The 23,666-nt window shown below is 43.9% G+C and overlaps 1 protein-coding gene across 1 annotated transcript in view; it reads left to right on the forward strand.

Moving 5' to 3' along the window:
- The window catches only part of BEGAIN (brain enriched guanylate kinase associated), a 178,970-nt gene that overhangs the window by 151,994 nt on the left and 3,310 nt on the right, over nt 1-23,666 (forward strand). Inside the window, exons 6-7 of the mRNA XM_081916459.1 lie at nt 18,118-18,225; nt 21,596-21,679. Of these exons, the coding sequence (XP_081772585.1) occupies nt 18,118-18,225; nt 21,596-21,679 (192 nt within the window). The remainder of the gene's footprint in view (nt 1-18,117; nt 18,226-21,595; nt 21,680-23,666) is intronic.

The following is a 23,666-nucleotide window of genomic DNA, read 5'->3' on the forward strand; positions in this document are numbered from 1 at the left end:
GCCCCTGGACTGAAAACAATTCCCCACTCCTGCTTTAATATCTTCACTTGGGTTTAAGGAAGAGAATCCGCTTTGGAACTCTGTCCAAGAGCTTCTCTCCGCTTCCTTTTCATCTGTTTTTTTGCTCCTGTCAGGAAACAGATTCCTATAATAGATAAATGCCCTGAGGCAGATTGAATACAGATCAACAACTTGTTTTCCCTGACCCTTGCAAAAAGAAAAGTGTGTATTATAGCATCTTCTGTGCCCAGAAATTGTCTCCACAGGCTACATGTCTTGGGCTCTGGCAGCTACAGCAAAACAGCAAAGCTCTTTAAGCAAATAGCTGGTATGCTACAGAATAAATAGAATGCATTGCTAATTACCCTTGATGAGATCCCTAAATGTCTTCCTGGGAGCCAAGGTGGAATTAGCATGAGGAATAGATGCTGAAAAACGGGACCCTGGCAGCGGGAGAACGCGGAAAAAGCAAAACTGAAATCAGAAAATAGGATGACCTGTTTTGTGTGCAGTATTGTAGATTGTTTGTTTGCCTCTTATAATTCTTGCTTATCATAAAAGTATAACAAGGTGGTATACAGCATACAATGTTATAATTAAATCAGCAAGCACGTCCATATTAACACTGCTTTTTTAAATAAAAACCTCATGAATGAATGCAGTTTTGTTAAAAACAGAAAACAATATTGCAAAGGCCTGTCCAAACAATACCGTTTGCAGTAGACACCTGAAAGAAAGCAGTCTTGTTTCCAGTCAGGGTCGGCCCACCCATGAGGTGAGCTGAGGCATTTGCCTCAGGCAGCGGAACCTGAAGAGGCAGCAGCCCTGCAGGCACTCAGCCAGTGTGGTGTAGTGGTTAAGAGCGGTAGACTCGTAATCTGGTGAACTGGGTTTGCTTCCCTGCTTCTCCACATGCAGCTGCTGGGTGACCTTGGGATTGTCACACTTCTCTGAAGTCTCTCAGCCTCACTCACTACACAGAGTGTTTGCTGTAGGGGAGGAAGGGAAAGGAGAATGTTAGCCGCTTTGAGACTCCTTTGGGTAGTGATAAAGCGGGATATCAAATCCAAACTCTTCTTCTTCTCCACCGCCTCCACCGCTATCAGAGAAGCAGTGGCAACAGCAGTGGGGTCCAGTGAGATCTTGCAGCCCGGGTATGGGAGGCTGTAGTACCAGGGCGTCACCTTCCCATTTCACCTCAGGTGGCGAAACGGGACGTGTCGCCTCTGGCTCCTGCTGAACTTCTACTCAGAGGGAGTTCCGTGGGGCAGGGCCTACCACCCTAAAGGCTCAGTCTCTAGTGAATGTGAACCAAACATCAGGGACATGAGGAACCACCAGAGATGCCCCATCAGAAGATCTCGGCAACAGAGAAATAAGGAGCATAGTTGTTGCTTGATGATACATCTCACGTCACCCCATAAGGCAGGAGTGCCTAGAAGTGCCAGTGCACCCATTGGTGCCTGCTGTAGCACCCACAAAAGGTCTCAGTAAAATATGCCCTCAAAAACCCACAAAGCTTCTCCTCCTAACAGAGGGGAGGAGTTGTGAGCGGGAGCCGGTTCCCACGTCGGCAGGGGGGCGTATTCGGACCCCTGCGCCAGCTTACCTGGCTGCCATGCCACACCCATAGGCCAGCCAATAGGGCTGGCTTGTGGGCGTGGTTTAGCCACATTCAAGCGGCCTTGGCAGCTCCATCTTCTCATTCTACGCCACTTCGTCATCGGTTCACCCTCCCACCCTCCCTTTAGGTCATATTTATGCGTCTGACCTTGCTATGGACTCAGGTTGGTTGCCCTGGTTGGCCAGGGGGCCTGGTAGGTATTTTTACCCATTTGGCAAATTGGAACCAGCCTCTTGGTTTTTCACCTACCTTATAGCCAACTGTCACAACTTTTTGGGTATTGGCGGTTAGGCATTGGAATATGTGTCTTGTGTTGGAGGGCAGGTGTGGCCATCACCTACCCCTCCCCTTGTTGGGTATTCCGTTAAAGGAATCCGGCGGTTGTGGATCCTGTCCGATGCCCTGCTGGTGGCCATGGCATGACCCCCGGTGACATCAGGGGAAGCTTCAGTTGTATTTGCATCAAGAAGCTCTCCTCCCACTGGTTGTTAACCTTCGGATGACTCCCCGCTGAGCAGGGTGGAGTCATGTATATATTGATGAGCCAATGCCTAAAGCCAGTACCACTCACATGCTGTAACCAATAAAGTTGTGGCCTTCTTTAGCCCATTTGTAGCCTTATTGGAGTTCACCGATTGGGTCTGCGTTGCTCCGGGACAGGAGGAAGGAAGTCAAATGACACTGAGTTGGTTCAAAGAAAGAGTTTATTCTAGCAGAAGGCACTTGCGTGATCAAGTCCACAGCAAGTCCAAAGAAATGACAAGTTTCATGCAGTATATATATCCTCTAGGCACCCTCTCCCTTCTTCCAACCACGTCAGCCTATGTACGCAGGTTGACATCACATATGTTCCTGCTCTGGTACTCTCAACCATAAAAGGATCTTCCTTCCTGTACTTCTGACCATAAAAGGATCTTCCTCTTCCTACTCTTATCTGGGAAGAGGTAATCATCTCCGGGAACACGCTCTGGTGTTTGTTCCCGGACCTGGGTTTGTGTGTCAGAGTGTGTCCAGGACATAAGATAAAGCACAGGCGTGTCTTCTCTCTGTTCTGTTCTACTACTGGTACAGTGAAGGCCATAATTGCCTTCACAACTGATAAAGGAGAGGGCTCTGAGCATTTGTCTATACAGCTGGGCTTTTGTTTATGCATTGAGCTCAGAGCTCAAGTTAATGGATTTTAGCTAAGGAAAAATAGGGATTTTGGTGCAGTTTCAAACTGCCTGCACAGTCAGTTTTGGGTTTTGGAAACCCATTCCTTCACATTAACCTTAAACTCATGTGTCCTTGTGTCTTATTTATCTCTAAGTGGGTGGCGGGCCCTCAACTCACAAGTTCGTTCTTCATGCTCCGTTCCTGTTTGTGTTGACTCTTCAGCTCCTACCCTGAACAAGCTTTACGCTTTAGCTGTGATTCCTGCATTGTAGGGGTTGGACTAGATGTCCCTTGGTGTCCCTTCCAAGTCTGCAATTCTACGATTCCAGATGTGGCAACCATGTTGTGTTGTGCCACACCTCAATAGCTGCCATTTAGGGTTATGCCATGCCCCCCATGACAACCAGTTTGTGGCTAGCACCTGGGGCACTTTCTCAAAATTTCAAGTGTGCCCACAGCACCTCGAATCATTCGGTTGTAAAATTAGGAAAAGGGCTGTAAAAGCAGGTAACTGACAAAAGCATGAAACTTATAATACTGGTGCCCTTTTCAGCTTCTGCCAGCTTCTGTCAGCTCTACAGAGCTGTCAAGAAAAACACTTTCTAATTGGTCTGCAACCCCCATATAAGGACATTCTGGGTCCACTGGTGAGCAACAGTTCAAGACCGTTCCATTTACTTCTTCCTTGTGTTATTTTGTTCTCTCTTCCTCTAGAAACTGTACAAAGAGCTCGTCTGCAATAACAGCTGGCAATCAAAAAAAAAGTTGCCGTCTGATGACTTTCCCCTGTCATTCTCCCACAGTGAATATCCACTTCAAATGATCAGATGCCTACATATTGACATCCTGAAAAATGCTCAAACGCTAGTATTCTTCTAGCTGCAGACCACATATAGCAGGAATGGGGGAGCTGGCTAGGGATGAAATTCTGTTTTCTTCCTTCTTATAGGAATGGTAAAGACAACTTTCAAAGGTCTAATGATGGCCATGATAAATACATCACAAGAGAGTTTCCTAAATTTGGTTCCAGATAGAGTTTAGCTTACCCAGCAGAATTCCCCAAAGTTACTTAACCTGTCATGCATCAAACTTCAGGAAACCATTTCTTTTTTCTTGTGCTAATATAAAAGGTGGAGATAAAGGTTTGTTCAGAGGTGCACAGTGCTTTTGCTGTCAGATAATATCTTAGAGTTCTCATGTGATCTTAAATAATATTGTCAAATGCAAAAATACATAATGAAAATTAAATTCGCCTTTCTCCGTGTCTACAAATGTTATTGAAATGCTACACAAGTACAATACAGAATAGTATTAATTGCTATGAAAAAAGATGAATTTTCTTTTTATTTATCAATGTCAGGCTGTGTATTATTTTAACTTTCTGTTAAAATGTAACGGGATTACAAGCAATCACACAGTGAGCTGAAGCATAATCCTACAAAGTCCGGAAAGGGACAACCAATAGGCATTGTAGAAATCATAGCATCATAGAATTGTAGAGTTGGAAGGGACCACGAGGATCATCTAGTCCAACCCTCTGCAGTGCGGGAATCTTGTACCTAACATAGGGCTTGAACCCATGACTCTGAGATTAAGAAACTCATGTTCTACCAACTGAGGCCACCCAAAGAAGCTGAACTCTGGGAGATTCAGGACAGACAAAAAAGTGCACACAGCACCTAGTTAAACTAAGGAATTCGTTTCTGCAAGTGAGAGTTATGGTGACTAACTTGGATGACTTTTAAACATGATTAGACTGATCACATTTATGGAGGGTAAGGTTATCAGTAGCTACTAGACCCAATAGCTATCTGCTCCACAGCTAGAAGTATTATACCCAGGGCCAGATTTAGGTTTGATGAGGCCCTAAGCTACTGACAGTAATGGGGCCCTTTATATGTCCAGCTGTCCTTTGTCAACAGCAAATTGCCGCTGTTTTTTGTGTGTTGAATATATACTATATAGTAAACCTTACAGGTATCTAAAACCATTTGCACATAAGAAAAATATGTATTTTAACATGAGATAACAGGTGCAACAGCTTGACCTACATTCAACTGTGCTGCACTGCAGTCTGCAGCTGCATGCTACATGTTGCCATGCAACCTGCAGTCCGTGCAGAATGTAGGCACCCTATATATAGAAAAGAGCAAAGCAGTGATATTTTAGGGAGCAGGCTAGCAGGCGGGGCCCATGACTTACATCATAGGAGCCTACACAACACAAAACACTGTTGCTGTATGTCGGTTTTATTTTATTTGTTTATTTTGGAAATGTACAGCCAGTTTTTGTTTTCCTTTAATTTTTTTTTTGGGGGGGGAGGCCAAGAGAGTAGGGCCCTAAGCTATAGCTTGTTTAGTTTATACATAAATCCGGCACTGAATCTGCCTTTGGACCCCAGTTGCTGGGACTCACAGGTGGAGAGGATGTACAGCTTGTGGGGCTTCCCAGGGTCAGCTGACTGGCCACTGGGAGAAGAGAGCACTGAACTAGACAGGCCTTTGGCTCCTCTCATGTTCTTACGTCCCCTCACCGCATGCTGTGACTCCCGCAGCAGCAACAAACCACCACCCCTCACGTGTCTAGAAGCGGAAAATAATTAGGAGGCAAAGCTACAAACCACACACTTAGCATAAGGTGCAGCTGAGCCCACAGTGGTCTTTGATTCCAGTCTCTGGAAGTCATGTCAGGCCTTCCTTACAGAAAGTAGCCTTTAATCAATTTGTATAAAAAGAAGCAAGTTTAAAATCACAAGACATGCATATCTTTTAAAGACGGAGTTGGGCAAGGGTGTAATTCTCAAGGAATGTGCATTGTTATGCTAATAAGAAGCACAGGTTCCTGGTATCTCTTGATCGGCTGAGATCATAGCTGTGCAAAGACGACTGAAGATGAGAAGGAATCTTCAGCTGATATTTGGATTTCTGCCTTTTCCAAACGCAAAATGCCAGCATGGATATTTTCTTTTTCTGGAGGTCATGTGAAGCTTATATTGAAGACCATGGAACCTTTGAGTCCCTGGATGATAATAGAATTGTAGGATTTCCTCTAAGGGACCCCAAGGGCCATCTAGTCCAACCCACTGCAAGACAGGAATCTCAACTAAGGTGTCCATGACAAATGGCCATCCAATCTCTGATTTAAAACCTGCAACGGTGCATCTGGCCTCTTCTCTTTATAAAAGGTAAAGGGACCCCTGACCATTAGGTCCAGTCATGGCTGACTCTGGGGTTGCAGCGCTCATCTCACTTTATCGGCTGAGGGAGCTGGCGTACAGCTTCCGGGTCATGTGGCTAGCATGACTAAGCCGCTTCTGGCGAACCAGAGCAGTGCACGGAAACGCCGTTTACCTTCCCGCCGGAGCGGTACCTATTTATCTACTCGCACTTTGACGTGCTTTCGAACTGCTAGGTTGGCAGGAGCAGGGACCGAGCAACGGGAGCTCACCCTGTTGTGGGATTCGAACCGCTGATCTTCTGATCAGCAAGTCCTAGGCTCTGTGGTTTAACCCACAGTGCCACCCGCGTCCCTTCTCTTTATAGTTTTAGGCAAATGTCTGAGATGGACTATTTTTTGATAAATGGGTTAGCTGCTGTTATTTGTAAACTGGTATTTAGTGAGCAATTACAAGTTGTTGTGCATTTTAAGGATGGTGTTATTTGATGGGCTCTTTTTATCTTATTTGGCTCGTGTAAAGGGTAGTCTATAAATCATCCAAAGAACTAATAATGGTGAATAGAATAAGCCAATGAGCATGTAGAAATGAATGGAAGCAAAAATGTTCTATGGGGATGCTATTCTGTAACAGCAGAAGGCTTAAAATCCGGGGCAATCCTTAAAATAGGGGATGAGCCCTCTTGCTTTACAAAAGAGGAAAGCGACCTGTTTTTACATTGCTGTTATAATCTCCCTGTGAGCTATCAGCTTTCTATTAACCCATCACCGTTAAAAGCTGAGATTGCAACAAAATTGCCAGCTTTGAGCAATCAGCAAAGTAGTCGTGCAGCAAATCTAGGGCTCTCCATCATTTTGTCAAACTGAAAATAGAGCTTCCTTCTATAGAATTAAAAATACAAAAATAACCGCTATTCATCAAAGAGGCTATTTTAGCTGCTATAATCAACTGGACTACAATAGATTAGAGTGTTATCCTCCCAAGTGTAAAAGCGCTACTTCTGCTTATGAGGTCTATAGCTGCTGTTAATTTACAAACTATCTCTGTGTTGTTTAAGCTTACAACACACTTTCCCCGTTAAGATATACAAGGGCGAGTCTCATCTCCCTCCGTGGGACTCGCGTGGCAGTGGGGTTGGGCTAGATGCCCTTTGCGGGTCCCTTCAGACTCTACAGCTCGACAAGTCTATGACTTTCTTCCAAGTTATTTATATATTTATTTGCCCACCCTTCAGTGTAAGGTCCCAGAGTGGGTTGCAACAATCAAAACACAATATTTTTTTTAAAAACCAGCTTAACAACAACAAGGGACAAGCTACCCAAGGAGCACAAGGTAACATGCCTAGTTCTCCCTCTCTCGTCTTTTGTCTTCACAACAACCCTAAGAGGTGGTGACTGGCCCCAAAGTCACCCAACGAGCTTCTTGGGGATTTGAAGGCTAGTCTCCCAAGTCCTAATCTCCAACACTCTAACCACTACACCACATTGCCTTTCAGGTTCACACAGGTTTGGGCTGGTTTTTAGGCTGCAATCTTATATCCATTTACCTGGGAGTAAGCCCCATTGAGGGACACGGGTGGCACTGTGGGTTAAACCACAGAGCCTAGGACTTGCCGATCAGAAGGTTTCGGTTCGAATCCCCGTGATGGGGTGAGCTCCCATTGCTCGGTCCCTGCTCCTGCCCACCTAGCAGTTCGAAAGCACATCAAAGTGCAAGTAGATAAATAGGTACTGCTCCAGCAGGAAGGTAAACGGTGTTTCCGTGCGCTGCTCTGGTTCGCCAGAAGCGGCTTAGTCATGCTGGCCACATGACCCGGAAGCTGTACGCCGGCTCCCTTGGCCAATAAAGTGAGATGAGCGCCGCAACCCCAGAGTCGGTCACGACTGGACCTAATGGTCAGGGGACTCTTTACCTTTACCTTTTAAGCCCCATTGAACACAGTGGGGCATACATCTGTATGGGCATGTACAGGATTGCATTATGATTGTGGCAGTGAATGCACACTGTTTAGATATCAAGATTTATTTACTATAATCCACAATAAAAACAGATTGGGGATCTGAGTAAAATGAAGGTTGAATCATAGAATTGTAGTGTCGTAAGGGATCATCTAGTCCAGGCATGTCCAAAGTCTGTTTCAGGGGCCTAATTTGGCTCGCCGGTTGGTTTAGGGTAAAATCCTAAAAAAAACTCAACTCCAAACCTTAAAGTAAAAAAAGCAACTTTAATCCTAAAAAAAGGTCAACAACCTTGGTTGGCCCCCACGGCCCTTCACTTAATCAAATCTGGCCCTCTTTGAAACAAGTTTGGACACCACTGATCTAGTCCAGCCCCCTGCGATGCAGGAATCTTTTGCCCAACACGGAGCTCAAACCCACAACCCTCAGATTACAAGTCTCATGCTCTGCCAACTGAGCTATCATGCAAACATTTTTGCTCTGAATTGAATATTGAGGGTAATTTTGGATGGCATGGATAGTTCACTTATTTAGTTTAGCTATTGTCAAACACTACATGTTTTCTCTCTCCATTCCAGGAAGTTTTCCAACCCAAAATGTTTGTAATAGGGGGAAGCATGCTTTAAAATATAGTACATATTGGTTTTTTTTTTAAAATAACAAGCAAAGATTAATTATATTAGGGAAAATAGCTTGCCCAAATGTTTATATTCGGCAAAATTCCATACATAAATGTGTATATTAGGAGAAATAAACTGTGGAAGGCTGACAAATTTTCTTGAGGACTTAAAAAAAATAAATCGCAAGCTGATTAAGGAAATGTGGCAAACCGAACTCAAAATTGGGGGAATGCGAGACTGGAAGAAACTGAAATTGTCAGATACATTCATCCCTACCTAGGTGATTACAGGAGATGAATGGATCCTCAAAACTTGTGTTTGTCTTTTGTACAACTTTAACTTTCACAGCTCTTCAGGTTTCAGAGACTGTGCCAGGGTTCCTGTCTTCTTCCAAGTAAGAAGCTTACTTGTGAAAGTTATGTCTTCCTCACTTAAGTGCTTCAGTGGAAGCACTTTGCAAGCTTCAGAATGTCTTTCATGGTATCTTTCCATTAGCATAAAGAGAAAAGGCCAGAACACCATGACCCCATTTATCCAAGTAGCCTGGAGGATGCTTAAATCACTTGGGTAATCATGTTGTTGTTGTTTAGTCGTTTAGTCATGTCTGACTCTTTTTTTTTTTTTTGTTAGATAAAGGTTGGAATGTAGTTATTAGGCTTTAGTAGAAATGTTATAAGGAACTAAGTACAAATAGACTATTAGTGTATTAAAGGGAAAAATAAGGTTAGAATATGTTAAGATAATTACAGGACAGAAAACAGTGGAAGATGGAAAGGAATTGCTGAAACAATTTACAGAAGTGGAATACAAAAAGGGGTGTGTGAGGAGGTCGTTGAAACAAGTGAATGAAAGATAAGATATTGAAATTGTTTGATGTGTCTTAAATTGTTTTTGTTTTGTTAGTTTAATGTGTTAGTGTTAGTGTTATGTAGTGTTTTTGTTTTTGTATTGTATTGTATTGTATAGTTTAATTTTTTTTTCTTTTGTAGTGTTTAAATTGTTGGGAAACTAATAAATATCATTTTTTTTTAAAAAAAGTCATGTCTGACTCTTGTGACCCCATGGACCAGAGCACGCCAGGCACTCCTGTCTTCCACTGCCTCCCGCAGTTTGGTCAGACTCATGTTTGTAGCTTCGAGAACACTGTCCCACCATCTCGTCCTCTGTCGTCCCCTTCTCCTTGTGCCCTCCATCTTTCCCAACATCAGGGTCTTTTCCAGGGAGTCTTCTCTTCTCATAAGGTGGCCAAAGTATTGGAGCCTCAGCTTCAGGATCTGTCCTTCTAGTGAGCACTCAGGGCTGATTTCCTTAAGAATTGCTAGGTTTGATCTTCTTGCAGCCCATGGGACTCTCAAGAGTCGCCTCCAGCACCATAATTCAAAAGCATCAATTCTTCGGCAATGAGCCTTCTTTATGGTCCAGCTCCTTCACAGATCTCTGCCTTGTCGTGGTGAAGGGACTTGAACAACTCAGAGAAGCTATGAGCTATGCCGTGCAGGGCCACCCAAGATGGACAGGTCATAGTGGAGCGTTTTGAATAAATGTGATCCACCTGGAGCAGGAACCAGCAAGCCACTCCAGTATCCCTGCCAAGGAAACTCCATGGACAAAGACAACAGGCATATAAAACTCCATGGGTAATCATAAGTTTAGGTAAAGGAGAAATACAAATTACACAAGGTTCAACTGTCATGTGGGATGTGCCTTTTAAAGGAATGCATATAAAAAATAGAGAGAAGTTAGTGCCTTGTATTATATTACCTTTCTTAGCCAAACCTGTAGGCATAAGTCTCTAAGTGTACAGCTTTAATAAGCAGATTCTGTCTGAGTTCCATAGGATTCCCAGTTATAACTGGTGTTGAGCTAACCGTAATGGCAAAAGCTCTGAATGGTTTTAGATGTCTCTGGGATTTTGGCTTAGAGAGAATGCTTTTACTGTACTTAGTAGTCTCAAAATATAATTTCGCCAGAGACAAAATCAAGATGTTCTTGGGAGTGACATCATTGAATTGCTGATCTTGTACAATACTGATTGCCAAAGTGGAGGCTATGTGCTTTGCTATATAGTAGGTGTTCAATTTAAGAGCTTCCCATGCATTTTCTCTGTAACCCTTGCAAAAAAACTGGAAAGGTAGGTCATTGTTATTTTCCCATATTATAGACAGTATGGCAGCAGCTGTGTGTGTGTGTGTGTGTGTGTGTGTGTGTGAGAGAGAGAGAGAGAGAGAGAGAGAGAGAGAGAGAGAGAGAGAGAGAGAGAGAGAATTGTGTTCCTAAGACCACCTGTAAGCTTTGTGGGTGAGGTGAGAGAATGAAAATGGAAATATGAGTGACTGGGTTTATAATTCTGTTTCATAAATCTTAGCTTGTTCTAGCACCTTAACAGACACCTAAACATTAGCAATTCCAGATCAGAGCTACAAAGTGAAAACATTGCTTTTGTTGCTTTGCTGTGTTTGCTAACAGAAATTAACATGATTAGGATTTGTTCAGCAATCTTCAATTATTTTACGGAAGCTATGCAAATATTTATGAGGATGTCTCTAAACAGCATGAGCAAATGGAACAAAATCTTTATTCCACAAGGTTCAAACTCTCCGTTTAGCCGGCCAATCTACCACTGTTAGGGGCATTTTAACAAACAGGATGCAAACCATCCTATCGAACTACCAAATACTCTCCACATTGTAATGCATCCAAAATAGATGGGAATGCAATCAGAGCTCTGCAATTCTGTGATTCAGGTACAGTGGTACCTCGGGTTACATACGCTTCAGGTTACATACACTGCAGGTTACAGACTCCACTAACCCAAAAATAATACCTCGGGTTTAAAACTTTGCTTCAGGATGAGAACAGAAATTGTGCTCTGGTGGCACGGCGGCAGTGGGAGGCCCCATTAGCTAAAGTGGTGCTTCAGGTTAAGAACAGTTTCAGGTTAAGAATGGACCTCCAGAACAAATTAAGTTCTTAACCCGAGGTACCACTGTATATCATAACAACAGAGGAAGCTGCCTTCTCCTGAGTCAGACCATTGGTCCATCTAGCTCAGAATTGTCTGGCAGCGGCTCTCTAGGTTGAGGAGTCTTTTCCAACCTTGATATGCCAGGAATTCAACCTGGGTCCTTATGCCATGGCCTTTCCTCGTGGTAAGTACCTGTGTAGTGTGGTGCTAGTGGTGCAGCACACGTCATCCTCATATGAGGGTTCTGACCAGGAATGAGCAAGTCTTTTCATTTCTCCTGGTTCTTATTTTTCCCATTTTAAGTTCAGTTTGCCTAGGGCGGCCATACATCCCAGATGTATGCTGGGATCCGCCCGCCGGAAATGGCATCCGGGCGTATGACAGCCCACATCGGAAGCATTGTTTTTTTTTTGTTTGTTTTTTTTACAAATTCCCTGAAAAATAGCTCAACAACTTTTGTGTCCCGATTTTCACTTTTTGAAGTATGGCAGCCCTAGTTTGCCATATTTCCACGTCAGTTTGCTGAAAATAAAACAAAAAAAGTCATTGTAAAAATTTGTCAGCACACTAAAGTGTACATTTAAAATCCCATTTTGCCTAATATGCACATTATTTATAATATAATGCATTTTTTGTATCTACTTTCACCACTGCAGGCACTTTTATACACAGCTGTGTGGATTTTTCTGCATATTTTTGGTTGGAGAACTAAATTACAAAAATTCAGAGAAGTGTGAATTTCTTAGGATAGCTGTGTTACAGTTTGCCTATTGTTTCAGGGATTGCATATAATTGGCGGGTTTGCATCCAAACCAGTACAGGCATTTCCACACATACTTTCCTTTAACATATGGATTGCCATGCACATTTTTGGTTGGAGAGCTACATTGCAGACAACTAAATTTGAGCCAATGTGGCATACCGGTTAGAGTGTTGGACCAGGACCTGAGAGTGTAGGGTTCATATCCCCAGTCGGCAGGGGATTAAACAAGGAGGGGGAGAGTCATGTATGCCACCTTAGAGAGAAAAAATGTGGGTTATAGATGCAACCACTAAAATAAAATAATGAATTTACAAAATTCAGAAAAGTGCAGATTTCTAAGTCTAGCTGTGTATCAGTTCATGTATTGTTTCAGGAAGCACAGATTAGGCAGATGTGTGCTTATACATGAGCCAAACTGAATTTCTCCCCCAAGTCCAAGTTACCTCTATGTTCCAAGAACAAGCCACTAAACCCAATTTCTTCTTCTTCTTATCTTGGTCAGTTCCTCAGCTCTCATTAACATACACATTCCCACTTTATATCTGTTGCATGCACTCACTTGTGGCTTCCGGATCTTATAACCTCTCAAAAATTAACATCCAGGGGAGCATTAGAAACCACTGTTTGCTCACTCTGAGACGGCTTCTTTATAGGCAGAGTGAATTCTGAGCCGGTCTGCTCAGAGCTAATAACCTGCCAATTACACTCCTATGCTTTTGCCTTCTCCCTTTGGAAACAAGGCCGGGTCTCCTTTTTTGTGTGTGTGGAAGATATCAAGCCGAACTAACATCACGGGTTTTATGATCCATATACTATGAATTTGTTTGGAGCAACATGACCTGTCATGGCCATAATTGTCCCTCTTCTGTTGATCAGGACAAAGCTAATTCAATCTGTGGGCGGGTAGGTGGGAAGGAAGCAGAAATCACTCTCTGACGTGCTTTGAAATCACCCAGGAGCTGCTTAGTGTGAGCAGTTTGCCACTTTCCGATTTTAATAATCTCCTTTATATCATAGCCCTGTGTTCCACACACGCAGATAATTAACCTTGATATTTGTTCAGGGCCCACAGTACAAATAATTCCCCACGCTGTCAGTTATCAGCGATACAGAAAGTGATGATGGAAGGGCTGTGTCATATTGATACAAGACGTTTGGGAGAAGACTGGTGCATACTCTGGTTTGCTTATCACACCTAATCTTTCATGTTTCATTTTAATAGTAAATATTGGAGGGAGTGGGGCCCTGAACTTCTCGAAGTAAGAAAGCTTCTTCAAAGAAAGAATAGGAATGGTCAGCATGCGGCAATGAAAATGTTACTGTCACAAGTGAAGACTGAAGAGGCGATCGGTTTTTGGCAAACTCAGTTGTTTGCTAAAGGGCAATTGTTTTATTTATTTATCACATCCATGCCCTAACTAAACTCTGAGGATGCTCAAGTTGGCAAACATAGTTCTCCCTCCAGCATTTTATCCTCTCAGCAACCCTGTTGGGTAAGTTAAATGCAGGGGTTAGGTTGTTGTGAAGATAAAATGGGAGTTAATCCCCATGGAAGAATGTTAGGTAAAGGTAAAGGGACCCCTGACCAACTCTGGGGTTGCGGTGCTCATCTCGCTTTATTGGCCGAGGGAGCCGGCGTATGGCTTCCGGGTCATGTGGCCAGCATGACTAAGCCACTTCTGGCGAACCAGAGCAGCTCACGGAAACGCCGTTTACCTTCCCACCAGAGCGGTACCTTTTTATCTACTTGCACTTTGACGTGCTTTCGAACTGCTAGTGGGCAGGAGCAGGGACCGAGCAACGGGAGCTCACCCCATTGCGGGGATTCGAACTGCCAACCTTCTGATCGGCAAGTCCTAGGCTCTGTGGTTTAACCCACAGCGCTACCCACGTCCCCAATGTTAGGATAGATATGTAGTAATAATAATAAGTGCCTCGACTCCAAATGTCCACCAAAGGCAGGGCTTCTAACCAGAGGGTTGTATATTCAACTAAACCCTAGTCAGAGGAGGCCCACTGAAATAAATGAACCTAATTCGGTCATGTCCAGTAACTTCAGCGGACCTGTTCTGAATAGAATGGCATTGAATAAGAGGAGACTGAGAGGAGATATGATCGCCATCTTCAAATATCTCAAGGGCTGTCGCATGGAAGATGGAGCAAGCTTGTTTTCTCCTGCTCCAGAGGGTAGAACTTGAACCAATGGCTTTAAGTTACAAGAAAGGAGATTCTGACTAAACACCAGGAGAAACCTTTATGGAGGCAAGAGCAGTTTGACAGTCAAATGGACTCCCTCGGGAGGTGGTGGGCTCTCCTTCCAGTTGGCATGCAATCAAAACGGGGGCAATTGGCAGGCCCCCACCTGGCTCCAGCCCACGGGCTGGTGTGCCGGGCAAACTCCAGTCCTTGGTGCAGCATGAATCTGCGACCCGAGCTTCAGAAGCTAGGGCACGCTACTCAGCAGAGTAAACACTACGCAACAGAAGTGGCAGGAGAGGCTGTGTGAGCATATTTACAAGCAGTTTATTCAGCACACATCAGGACAAAAGGAAACATGTCTGATCTCCTTCGTGTCCAAAGCAAGGAACAAACGGAAGTTCCCAGCAAGCTGTGCTGGAGTGTAAACAGGCATGTGACACACAACAATCATGCATGTTCCTTAAGGTGGAACGGAACATCCCAACACTTCCTTGGAGGTTATTAAGCAGAGGTTGGATGGCCATTTGTCATGGATGCTTTAGCTGAGGTTCCTGCATTGCAGGGAGCTGGACTAGATGACCCTTGTGGTCCCTTCCAACTCTACAATTCCTTGATTCTATGAATACCACCCACAGTATATTCATGGCTTCTCCTTTTATGCCATGTAGGAAAGAACCAGTATGGTATAGTGGTCTGAGTGATGGACCAGGAGTGGGAGAACCCAGGTTCATGTCCCTGCTCAGTCATGAAGCTCACTGGGTGCTCTTGAGCTGGTGACTATCTCTCAGACTAACTTATCTGACAGGGCTGTTGGGATAAAAATGCAGTGGTCAGGGGAACACGTGTGCTACCTTGGTCTCCTTGGAGAAGGAGGAAAGGCACAACAAGAATGGAATAAATCAATTACATAAAAGCACATCTTCAGCCATGCTTATCTCAGATGGATGCTAGGGAGACAGGACACCGGTGAATTTCAGATAAAACTGCCGATATACTTAATCAAGAGTAAATATTACTACAAATTCCACAGAGCTCACAAAGTTTAAGGAACGTTTCCCTGAGGAGACCAGAGTTGTCGCCCGTAGGAATATAAGTACATGTGGAGAGTTGAGGGAGGGGGGAGGTAGGTTAAAAAATGGGAAAGGAAGTTAGGAAAGAAACAACTGCAAAAATGACGCTCTCATGCAGATGGAAATGAGAAAGTCTTTTTCTGAGTTTGGACGGCATAGATAGGTTAAAATTGCCCTACATAATTAAATGCTCTGCCTACAGTGCTGCCTTGGGGAAGCAGGCTTTCAATTATGGTGTGCCTTCCAATTGGGGATTCTTCTTTAGCGAGATAACAAAAGTGTTTCCTCACCTAGAGGATTTAGGCTTTTTCTTCTTCTTTAAAAAAAAAAACCTCCATAATGTGAAACGCAGTGCAGAATGGAGACCTCAGCCCCTGTCCTCAATGGACTTCTATGCTGAAGAGTAATTGTACTATCTAGACTTGCACTAGCATCAGTTCCTTTTCCTTTAAAGAAAGCAGGTGGGATGCTTGGAAAAATTGGCTACTGGTGCAGTAAAGTACGAGAGAACAGAAATCGACATGGATTATTGGGTGTGCTGTGAACATTGCAAGCCAGTTTTGGTTTTAACAGATTGTGAATTGTGTTTCCACTGTGTTTATCTTTTTAATGTATAGTTCCTTTTATTTCTTTTGCTTTACATTACGGATGGTATCCTTGGTGCATCTTTGAGTAATGAAGATAGCAATAAAGAGAATGGGGTGGTAAAAGGAAGAGTGGAGCATTTGCTTCTAATGCTAATATAGACATTGTAATGTATGCAATAGAAGGTCACAGCAAATGGCCTTAAATATGCACCCTTCTTTTTTCGTATTCGTTCTATAACCTTGCTGAATTTTGCATGTGCCTCTTCCCTCAATTTCTATTTCTTTCTCTTCCACCCCCAAATCTGAAAGTGTCCTCTGGAGAATTATGGAGCATATAGATGTGTGTGTCAGCAGACAGAATAGATATTTCAGATCCCAAGACACTTCAGATGAATACCCTGCTTTGCAGAATTAGCACATTTCAGCAAACAAGCCATCCATATTGAAAGCAAATGTGCGGAATGGATAACCTAATTTGGTCTTTGCAGGCTCCCAGACTTTGCAAATGGCTGACTCTAGAGAACCAGTCCAGCCTATTTTCACAATAACTCTTGCACACTTAAAAAAAAAAGTGTGTAAATGGATTATTTGACTGGGAGACAACTGATTCAAAAGGGAACTTTAAGCAATGGGCTTGAATATTCTTCATCCTGAGGATCATCCCAATGGCATGTACTGATAAGAGGTGGTCACCAAGCGAGGTGTTATTTACTAAATTACCAGTTTGTTAACTATTCTATACTATCAAAATTTCAGCTTAGCAAATTCGGTCTCTTTTTACAGTGCCAGTGGCTGACTGGGTCAGGCTAATACTGGGAGTCCATCTATTGCCTCTACCAATGCCTTTCCTATTCTGGTAGAATAACTACCAGACTTTTAGAAGACATCTGAAGGCAGCCCTCTTTAGGGAAGCTTTTAATGTTTAACAGACTACTATATCTTAATATTTTATTGGAAGCTGCCCAGAGTGGCTGGGGAAGCCCAGCCAGATGGGCAGGGTATGAATAATAAATTATTATTGTTATTATTATTATTATTATTATTATTATTATTATTATTATTATCATTATCATTATCATTATCATTATCATCATCATCATCATCATCTAATTCTAGACATAGAAAATTAGGGTGTTAGGAGAAGGCTTGTCTGGAACCCTTTGCAGGTTAGACCATACGAACACCCAAACATGCAGTTCCCTTACCCGCAGCCTGAAATGGTACAGTCCAATCAAGGGCTGTCTCATGTGATTCAGCAGTCATGTGGCTCAGCTTCCACCTGTTTCATAGACTGAGAACCTTGGGATATTTTTAATCCAGCTGTGCAGGTCAACTCGCATTTTACTCTGGTGGTTTAGGAACTTCCACGGAGTACACAAGTTTCCTGTAGGAACATAAAACTGAACTTTGGATCAGAGGCTGAAATAATGGCTTGTAATGTGTCTGCCATGAACGGGAGAAAAATTAGGTACAGTTGCAACTTACATGCATTTAACTTGTGCACATTTAGCTTTACACACTTGGCAAAAAATATTTCCCCAAAAAATAGAAAGGGGACAGGCATCCGAGGGGAAATATTTTGGCAACTCCACCCACCATTCAACCCAATGTGTTTTGACAATACACGATTTTGGCTTTATGCGCTATCCCCAGAAAGGGAACCTGGCATAAGCTGAGTGTCGCCAGTATACTTTCTTGTCAATGAAGGTTCTAGCTATGAATTGCAGACCAATTCCACATGTCCAACTTTGGAATCAGAGTGAACCGATGTGTGAAAATGCCCCATGTCAAGGTTCCATTATTTTAAAAAGCAAACCGAGTGTGCTTTCAGTTCTCCATCATATGCTGCTTAGTAAGGAAGAGAACACAGCAGAGGAAAAGAAATATTCAGAAGGGGGTGGAAATGGCATTTCATACAATTGCTCTTTAGCTTGGGGAAACAGCATTTGACAGCTCGTGTTGTGAGGGGAAAGACGTTGATTGAATTGTCTTTGTACGCAGGGTCAACATTACGAAGAAGAAAAAAGAGCTTTAAGCCACGAAATAATAGCCCTCAATAACCATCTGATAGAAGCCAAGGTGACAATTGATAAATTGTCAGAAGATAATGTAAGTACTTTGAATAGTGGCTATTTGTCATGATCACATATGGAAATATATGTTATCTGAGATTGTGGGTTGCTGGATTAACTACTCAGATTCAACTATCCCACGTACCTGCATCAGTGTGGCTGCTTTAAGAAGTTTTCTCTATTAGTTCAGGGGTGGATAACATGTGGCTCTCCAGGTGTTGTTGGACTCCAAACTCATCATCTCATATATATATGAAATTATTTTACATATGCTTCATTGTCAAAGCTTTTATCGCCCTTATCGTCCATCGTGAAAATTGCTTTGAAAATTGCTTCGCAGGAAGTGATTCATAAATTCATTAATTAACTCACTAACCGTTGGCCATGCTAGCTGAGGCTTCTGGGAGATGGAATACAGCAACATAGGGAGGTCTGCAAGTCCCCCTTCCCTGTCCTATTTGTTGTGTGTGTGATGGGGCAGTGAAAATCACCAGAACTAATCCAGGACTAATTTAGGTGTTACTTCACCCCCACCCACCCCACCCCCACCCACCCAACTAATCCAGGACTAATTTAGGTGTTACTTCACCCCCACCCACCCCACTAATCCAGGACTAATTTAGGTGTTACTTCACCCCCACCCACCCCACCCCACCACCCCACCCCAGAGGAAGGAGGTGGCCCTCCTCAACATATAACACACCTCTCTCAACCCTCTACCTCTTTTGTTGGATCCTTGTGGTCACTTTGCATAAGCAAATTAAAAAAACTGAGCCATAAATTGGGAATTGAAATAGGACAGTGCTGAGCTGCAATCCTAAGGATGGATCAAGAGGACTTGCTTCAGGGAAAATCTTTACTATAGGATCTAAACATATCCCCCCCCCAAAAAAAATCAATATACTATACTGTTATTTCTCTTGTGGAAATATAACAAGTGGGATAAGTCTTACCCACCCCAGAAATGCATCTGATCTCTTCTGGGTGTGTTCCCTCCCCGTACAATATTTTTTCGTGGTCCTATCACTGACCACACAGTGGAGACACCTAAAAGACCCCCAGCTGCATTCTCCAGTCGAAGCATGGTGGTCTCACCATAGGAGCCAACTCCTAGAGGTCGAAGTCCCTTTGGGGGCCCCAATAAAATGTTTGAGGGGGCCAGTCCTCTCCTAGAGGTCGAAGTCCCTTTGAGGGCCCCAATAAAGTTTGAGGGGGGCAGTCCTCCCTCAAAGTTCATGGGCATTGCCATGCAACTGGTGTGTGTACACAGCATCTTGTGATTGATTATGTAGGGCGGGACATACCTGCCCCCCACCCAATATTTTATTCAAATTGGAACCCCTGGGTCACACCATTGCTAGCTGCTTGCCTCACCCATACATACCCGGGCTACACAGGGATGGCAATTGAATTTATGCAAACTGCAGTGATTAGCGCAGTTAGCCTCACTGAAACAAAACACTCCTGGCTATGTTGGATACCATGTAAGGAGTAGGTTTTTAGTAACAAGGGGGAGGGAGGGGTAGTCTCTCCATTGTCCCCAAGCTGAATTTTCAATCACAATTCTAATTGCATGTGTGAATCAAGCTGAAAGATGGAAGTGATAGAAGAGCAGTTCTTCAGGCCAGAAAGCATGTGCTCATTCGATTCAAAATCATTCTTCTCATTGTTACTCAAGAAAGATTGCCAGCAGCTATACTGGTTGAAGTAAACAGCATCAGTCTGCCCTTTGAGGGGCACGTGGAACATGTTCAGTTCTTGAGGCTTCTCCTGTATTCTCTCTGGGTCCTAAAAGTAAGTTAAATTAAGGAACAAAATGGAAGAAAAGTCTCCCATCCCTTTTCCCCCCTTTCACCGCACCACCATCACCTGGGACAGGATGAGATAGGAAACTTTCCTGCCATGAATTTCCTGAAGTTAACACAGCATTCCCCAACCCTGTGCCCTCCAAATGATGTTGGACTTAAAGTCCCATCAGCCCCAACCAGCATGGCCAGTGGTCATGAATGGTGGGAACTGGAGTCTAAAACACAAAAGCAAAATAAAGAAGAAAAACTCAACTGGATCAGCCCAAAGACCTATTTACTCCATCAGACTGCCCTCACAGTGACCATGGGAAGCCCCCAAACAAGACTTGCATGCAGCAGCACTCTATATAGTCCTCATGACCAGAATTGATTGATAGCTTGATCACCCCTGATTTTTTCTATTCCCTCCATCACACCTTCTTTCAACCCCCAACTAGGGCGCCTGGAGATCTGGAATTCAGTGTCTGGAATTTATTTAACAAAATATTCAGATGGGCAATGGAGAGTAAAGAAGAGATAACAGCATCATTCCTGACCACTAGCCATGCTGGCTGGCTGGGACTGACGTGGGAGTTGTAGTCCAAAGCATATGGAGGGCACCTCGTTGGCTGCCCCTGAGATAGGGGTTTGGGTGGCCATGCCAGCCAAATAGATGCTGAGACTATAGACTACCTGTTACCATGGGAGCCTATCTCGTTTCCATATTGTCACCTATTCATAATTTTGAGAGAGCTGCCCATAAGGGGAGTCACCAGCATGTTGGGACGGTGTCATGGAACCACCCTCCCAACAGCAGCATCCTTGCTGCTTTGCTGCAGAGTGTTAGTGAGGTTCGGGCACCAGTTCCATCTTTGTAAGCCGCTGGATTCTGTAGCACTGCCACAGACCAGCCTCTTCTGGTCCAGAAGAGAAAAGGAAAGTGGTCATGAACCCAGTTTGCCCCTATTTTCTGTGATAGCAGACTTGTGTGTGCCCAAACGACCTTCAATCAGTGTGGCTTTCATTTTCCCCCAAACAAAGCATTAAAGGAGGAAAATAGGAGCCTCCGGAGACAACAAATTGTTTTGTTTTGTGTGGTGTGGTGTTGTTCTTTATCAGATAAGTTGAATAGTGTTGTAGCAAAGTAATGCATAGTGTTTTGTTTTCCGTTCTCGTTTTGGAAACGGAAATTGCTGTGCATGGTAATAGTGGGCGGCTGGCATGTTTTACAACACTGCATCGAATCACGAAAATAAACAAGGCTACTAGATAGCCATGGCAACCATTGCACTTGGTCATGGTGACAATAAACCCCTTGATGTCATCCTTGTTTGTTCCCGCCCACATAGACAAGGAAGGATGTGTCTGTCAGTTGCCAGGTTAAAATGGGGAAGCCCGAAAGCTCTCTGGACTCTAAAGCATCCTCAGACCACAAGGTTCCTGAAAAACGTTTTCTAGCATTCCATGTGCACTATATTGAACTATAAGCCCATAAGTGTATTTCCTAATACATGGGGTATTACATCTGTAGATACATACATTTCATTGCCGGCTGTAGGAATCAGGCTGTTCAATGTTTATATCTCTGTTTCCATATCATTTTTATTTTTATTTTTACAGGAGCTCTATAGGAAGGATTGCAACTTAGCTGCTCAGCTGCTCCAGTGTAGCAAGAATTACGACAGGGCGCATAAGCTTTCCGAGGTAATGTAAACTAAACACATCTCTGAAAATCACTCAAGCAGCTGCTGCTGCTACTTGCTTCTACGCCTCAATAGCAATGGAAGGGAGAGGGCGGGCAGGGGCAAAGAATGGCAAGGCAACCGCAGTATCAGTGGAGGGTAACATATGAACCGTAGTCCACAGGATATGGTGTACCACTCATTAAAAGTCCTGCATAGATCTGGTACACAGGTTGAGACCCTACCTGCCCACCGACTGTCTCACCAGAGTGGTGCATGCTCTAGTTATCTCCCACTTGGACTCCTGCGATGCGCTCTACATGGGGCTACCTTTGAAGGTGACCCGGAAACTACAACTAATCCAGAATGCGGCAGCTAGACTGGTAACTGGGGGCAGCCGCTGGGACCACATAACACCAGTCCTGAGAGGTCTGCATTGGCTCCCAGTAGGTTTCCGAGCACAATTCAAAGTGTTGGTGCTGACCTTTAAAGCCCTAAATGGCCTCGGACCAGTATACCTGAAGGAGCGTCTCCACCCCCATCGTTCTGCCCGGACACTGAGGTCCAATGCCAAGGTGGTTCCCTCATTGTGGTGGTTCCCTCATTGCAAGAAGCAAAGCTACAGAGAACCAGGCAGAGGGCCTTCTCAGTAGTGGCACCCGCCCTGTGGAACGCCCTCCCATCAGATGTCAAAGAGATAAACAACTACCTGACATTTAGAAGACAACTGAAGGCAGCCCTGTTCAGATAAGTTTTTAATGTGTGACATTGGCTGGGGAGACCCAGCCAGATGGGCGGGGTACAAATTTATTATTATTATTATTATTATTATTATTATTATTATTATTATTATTATTATTGGAAGAGGATTCCTGGGATTGGAATTATTGAGTGGCAAGGCAGCAAGGATAGGGTGGAAGTAAAGGAAGTCTTTTCATAACTCAAGGACTGCAAGGCCAAACTGGAAGACTGAAGAGGGTCCAACAAGCCCAGTGATGCTAGTTGGACCAAAAGAAATTAAGCTCAACGCCACCCAACATTCTCTCCCTGAATAGGATGGCCATAGTAATCATGATTTTTCTTGTGAACTTCCTGGTGCTGTTTAGTTGCCTGTTTAGAGACACAGTGCTGAATTCCATGGACCTTAAGTCTGATGTAGCATGTACAGTTCTAATGTACTTATTGTCAGGCTTCCATCCCAGAACACAGCAGCACCTTGCTTCAGAGTAAGGTCTTCATTCAAGCTAGCAGTGACACAGGCTTAATAGCAACCACAGGTCCAGGAGTCAGGGTCCAGAGCAGGGCTTTCCGAACTGTGTGTCGCAACACGTGAGTGTGTCAGCTGCGGTGTGTAGGTGTGTCGTGCGAACGCTCCCCATGCCCCTTCCCAGGACTGGAAAGGGGTTAGTTTAACCTCCTGTTTGCTAGGAAAACTGAGTTACTGTGTTGCGAAATGATGCATGACTAAAAAGTGTGTCCCCAACATGGAAAGTTTAGAAAGCTCTGGTCCAGAGGAAGGAACTGAACAAGAGGAGAAGGCAGCAGAAGGCTAGGGCAGTCTTGTAGCCACAAGCCCACCACTACCTTCAAAGGTGGGATCCATTGCACCTGTCCTACCCTATAGATACTTCACTGAATAGGATTGTGCATGGGGGGGCTGTTATGGATCAGGATCCTGACAACAGCTGTGTGCTAATGGTGGCATCAACTCTTGGTCTCCTGCTGCAGTCTGAAACTGGATCAGGCACCTCACATTTATTATTTGCATAGGGAGCAAAGCACCCGTTGAGAACTCCCCCCTCCATGAAAATAGCCAGTGCGCCCCCCCCCCCATCTCAGGGTTGCATTTGGTAGAAAATGGTTAAACTCTCACCTCACATTTACCAATATCTGAATCTTGACTGGGAACCCACACTGGCTGTTTGTGAAAGAAAGGTTTTCTACTCAAGGGCAACCAGCACAATTGTGTGATTTAACACACACACACTTTAGTGTTAAACTAATGTGTA

Source organism: Podarcis melisellensis (genome assembly GCF_964234715.1).
Source record: "Podarcis melisellensis genome assembly, chromosome: 1".
NCBI classification, from domain to species: Eukaryota; Metazoa; Chordata; class Lepidosauria; order Squamata; family Lacertidae; genus Podarcis; species Podarcis melisellensis.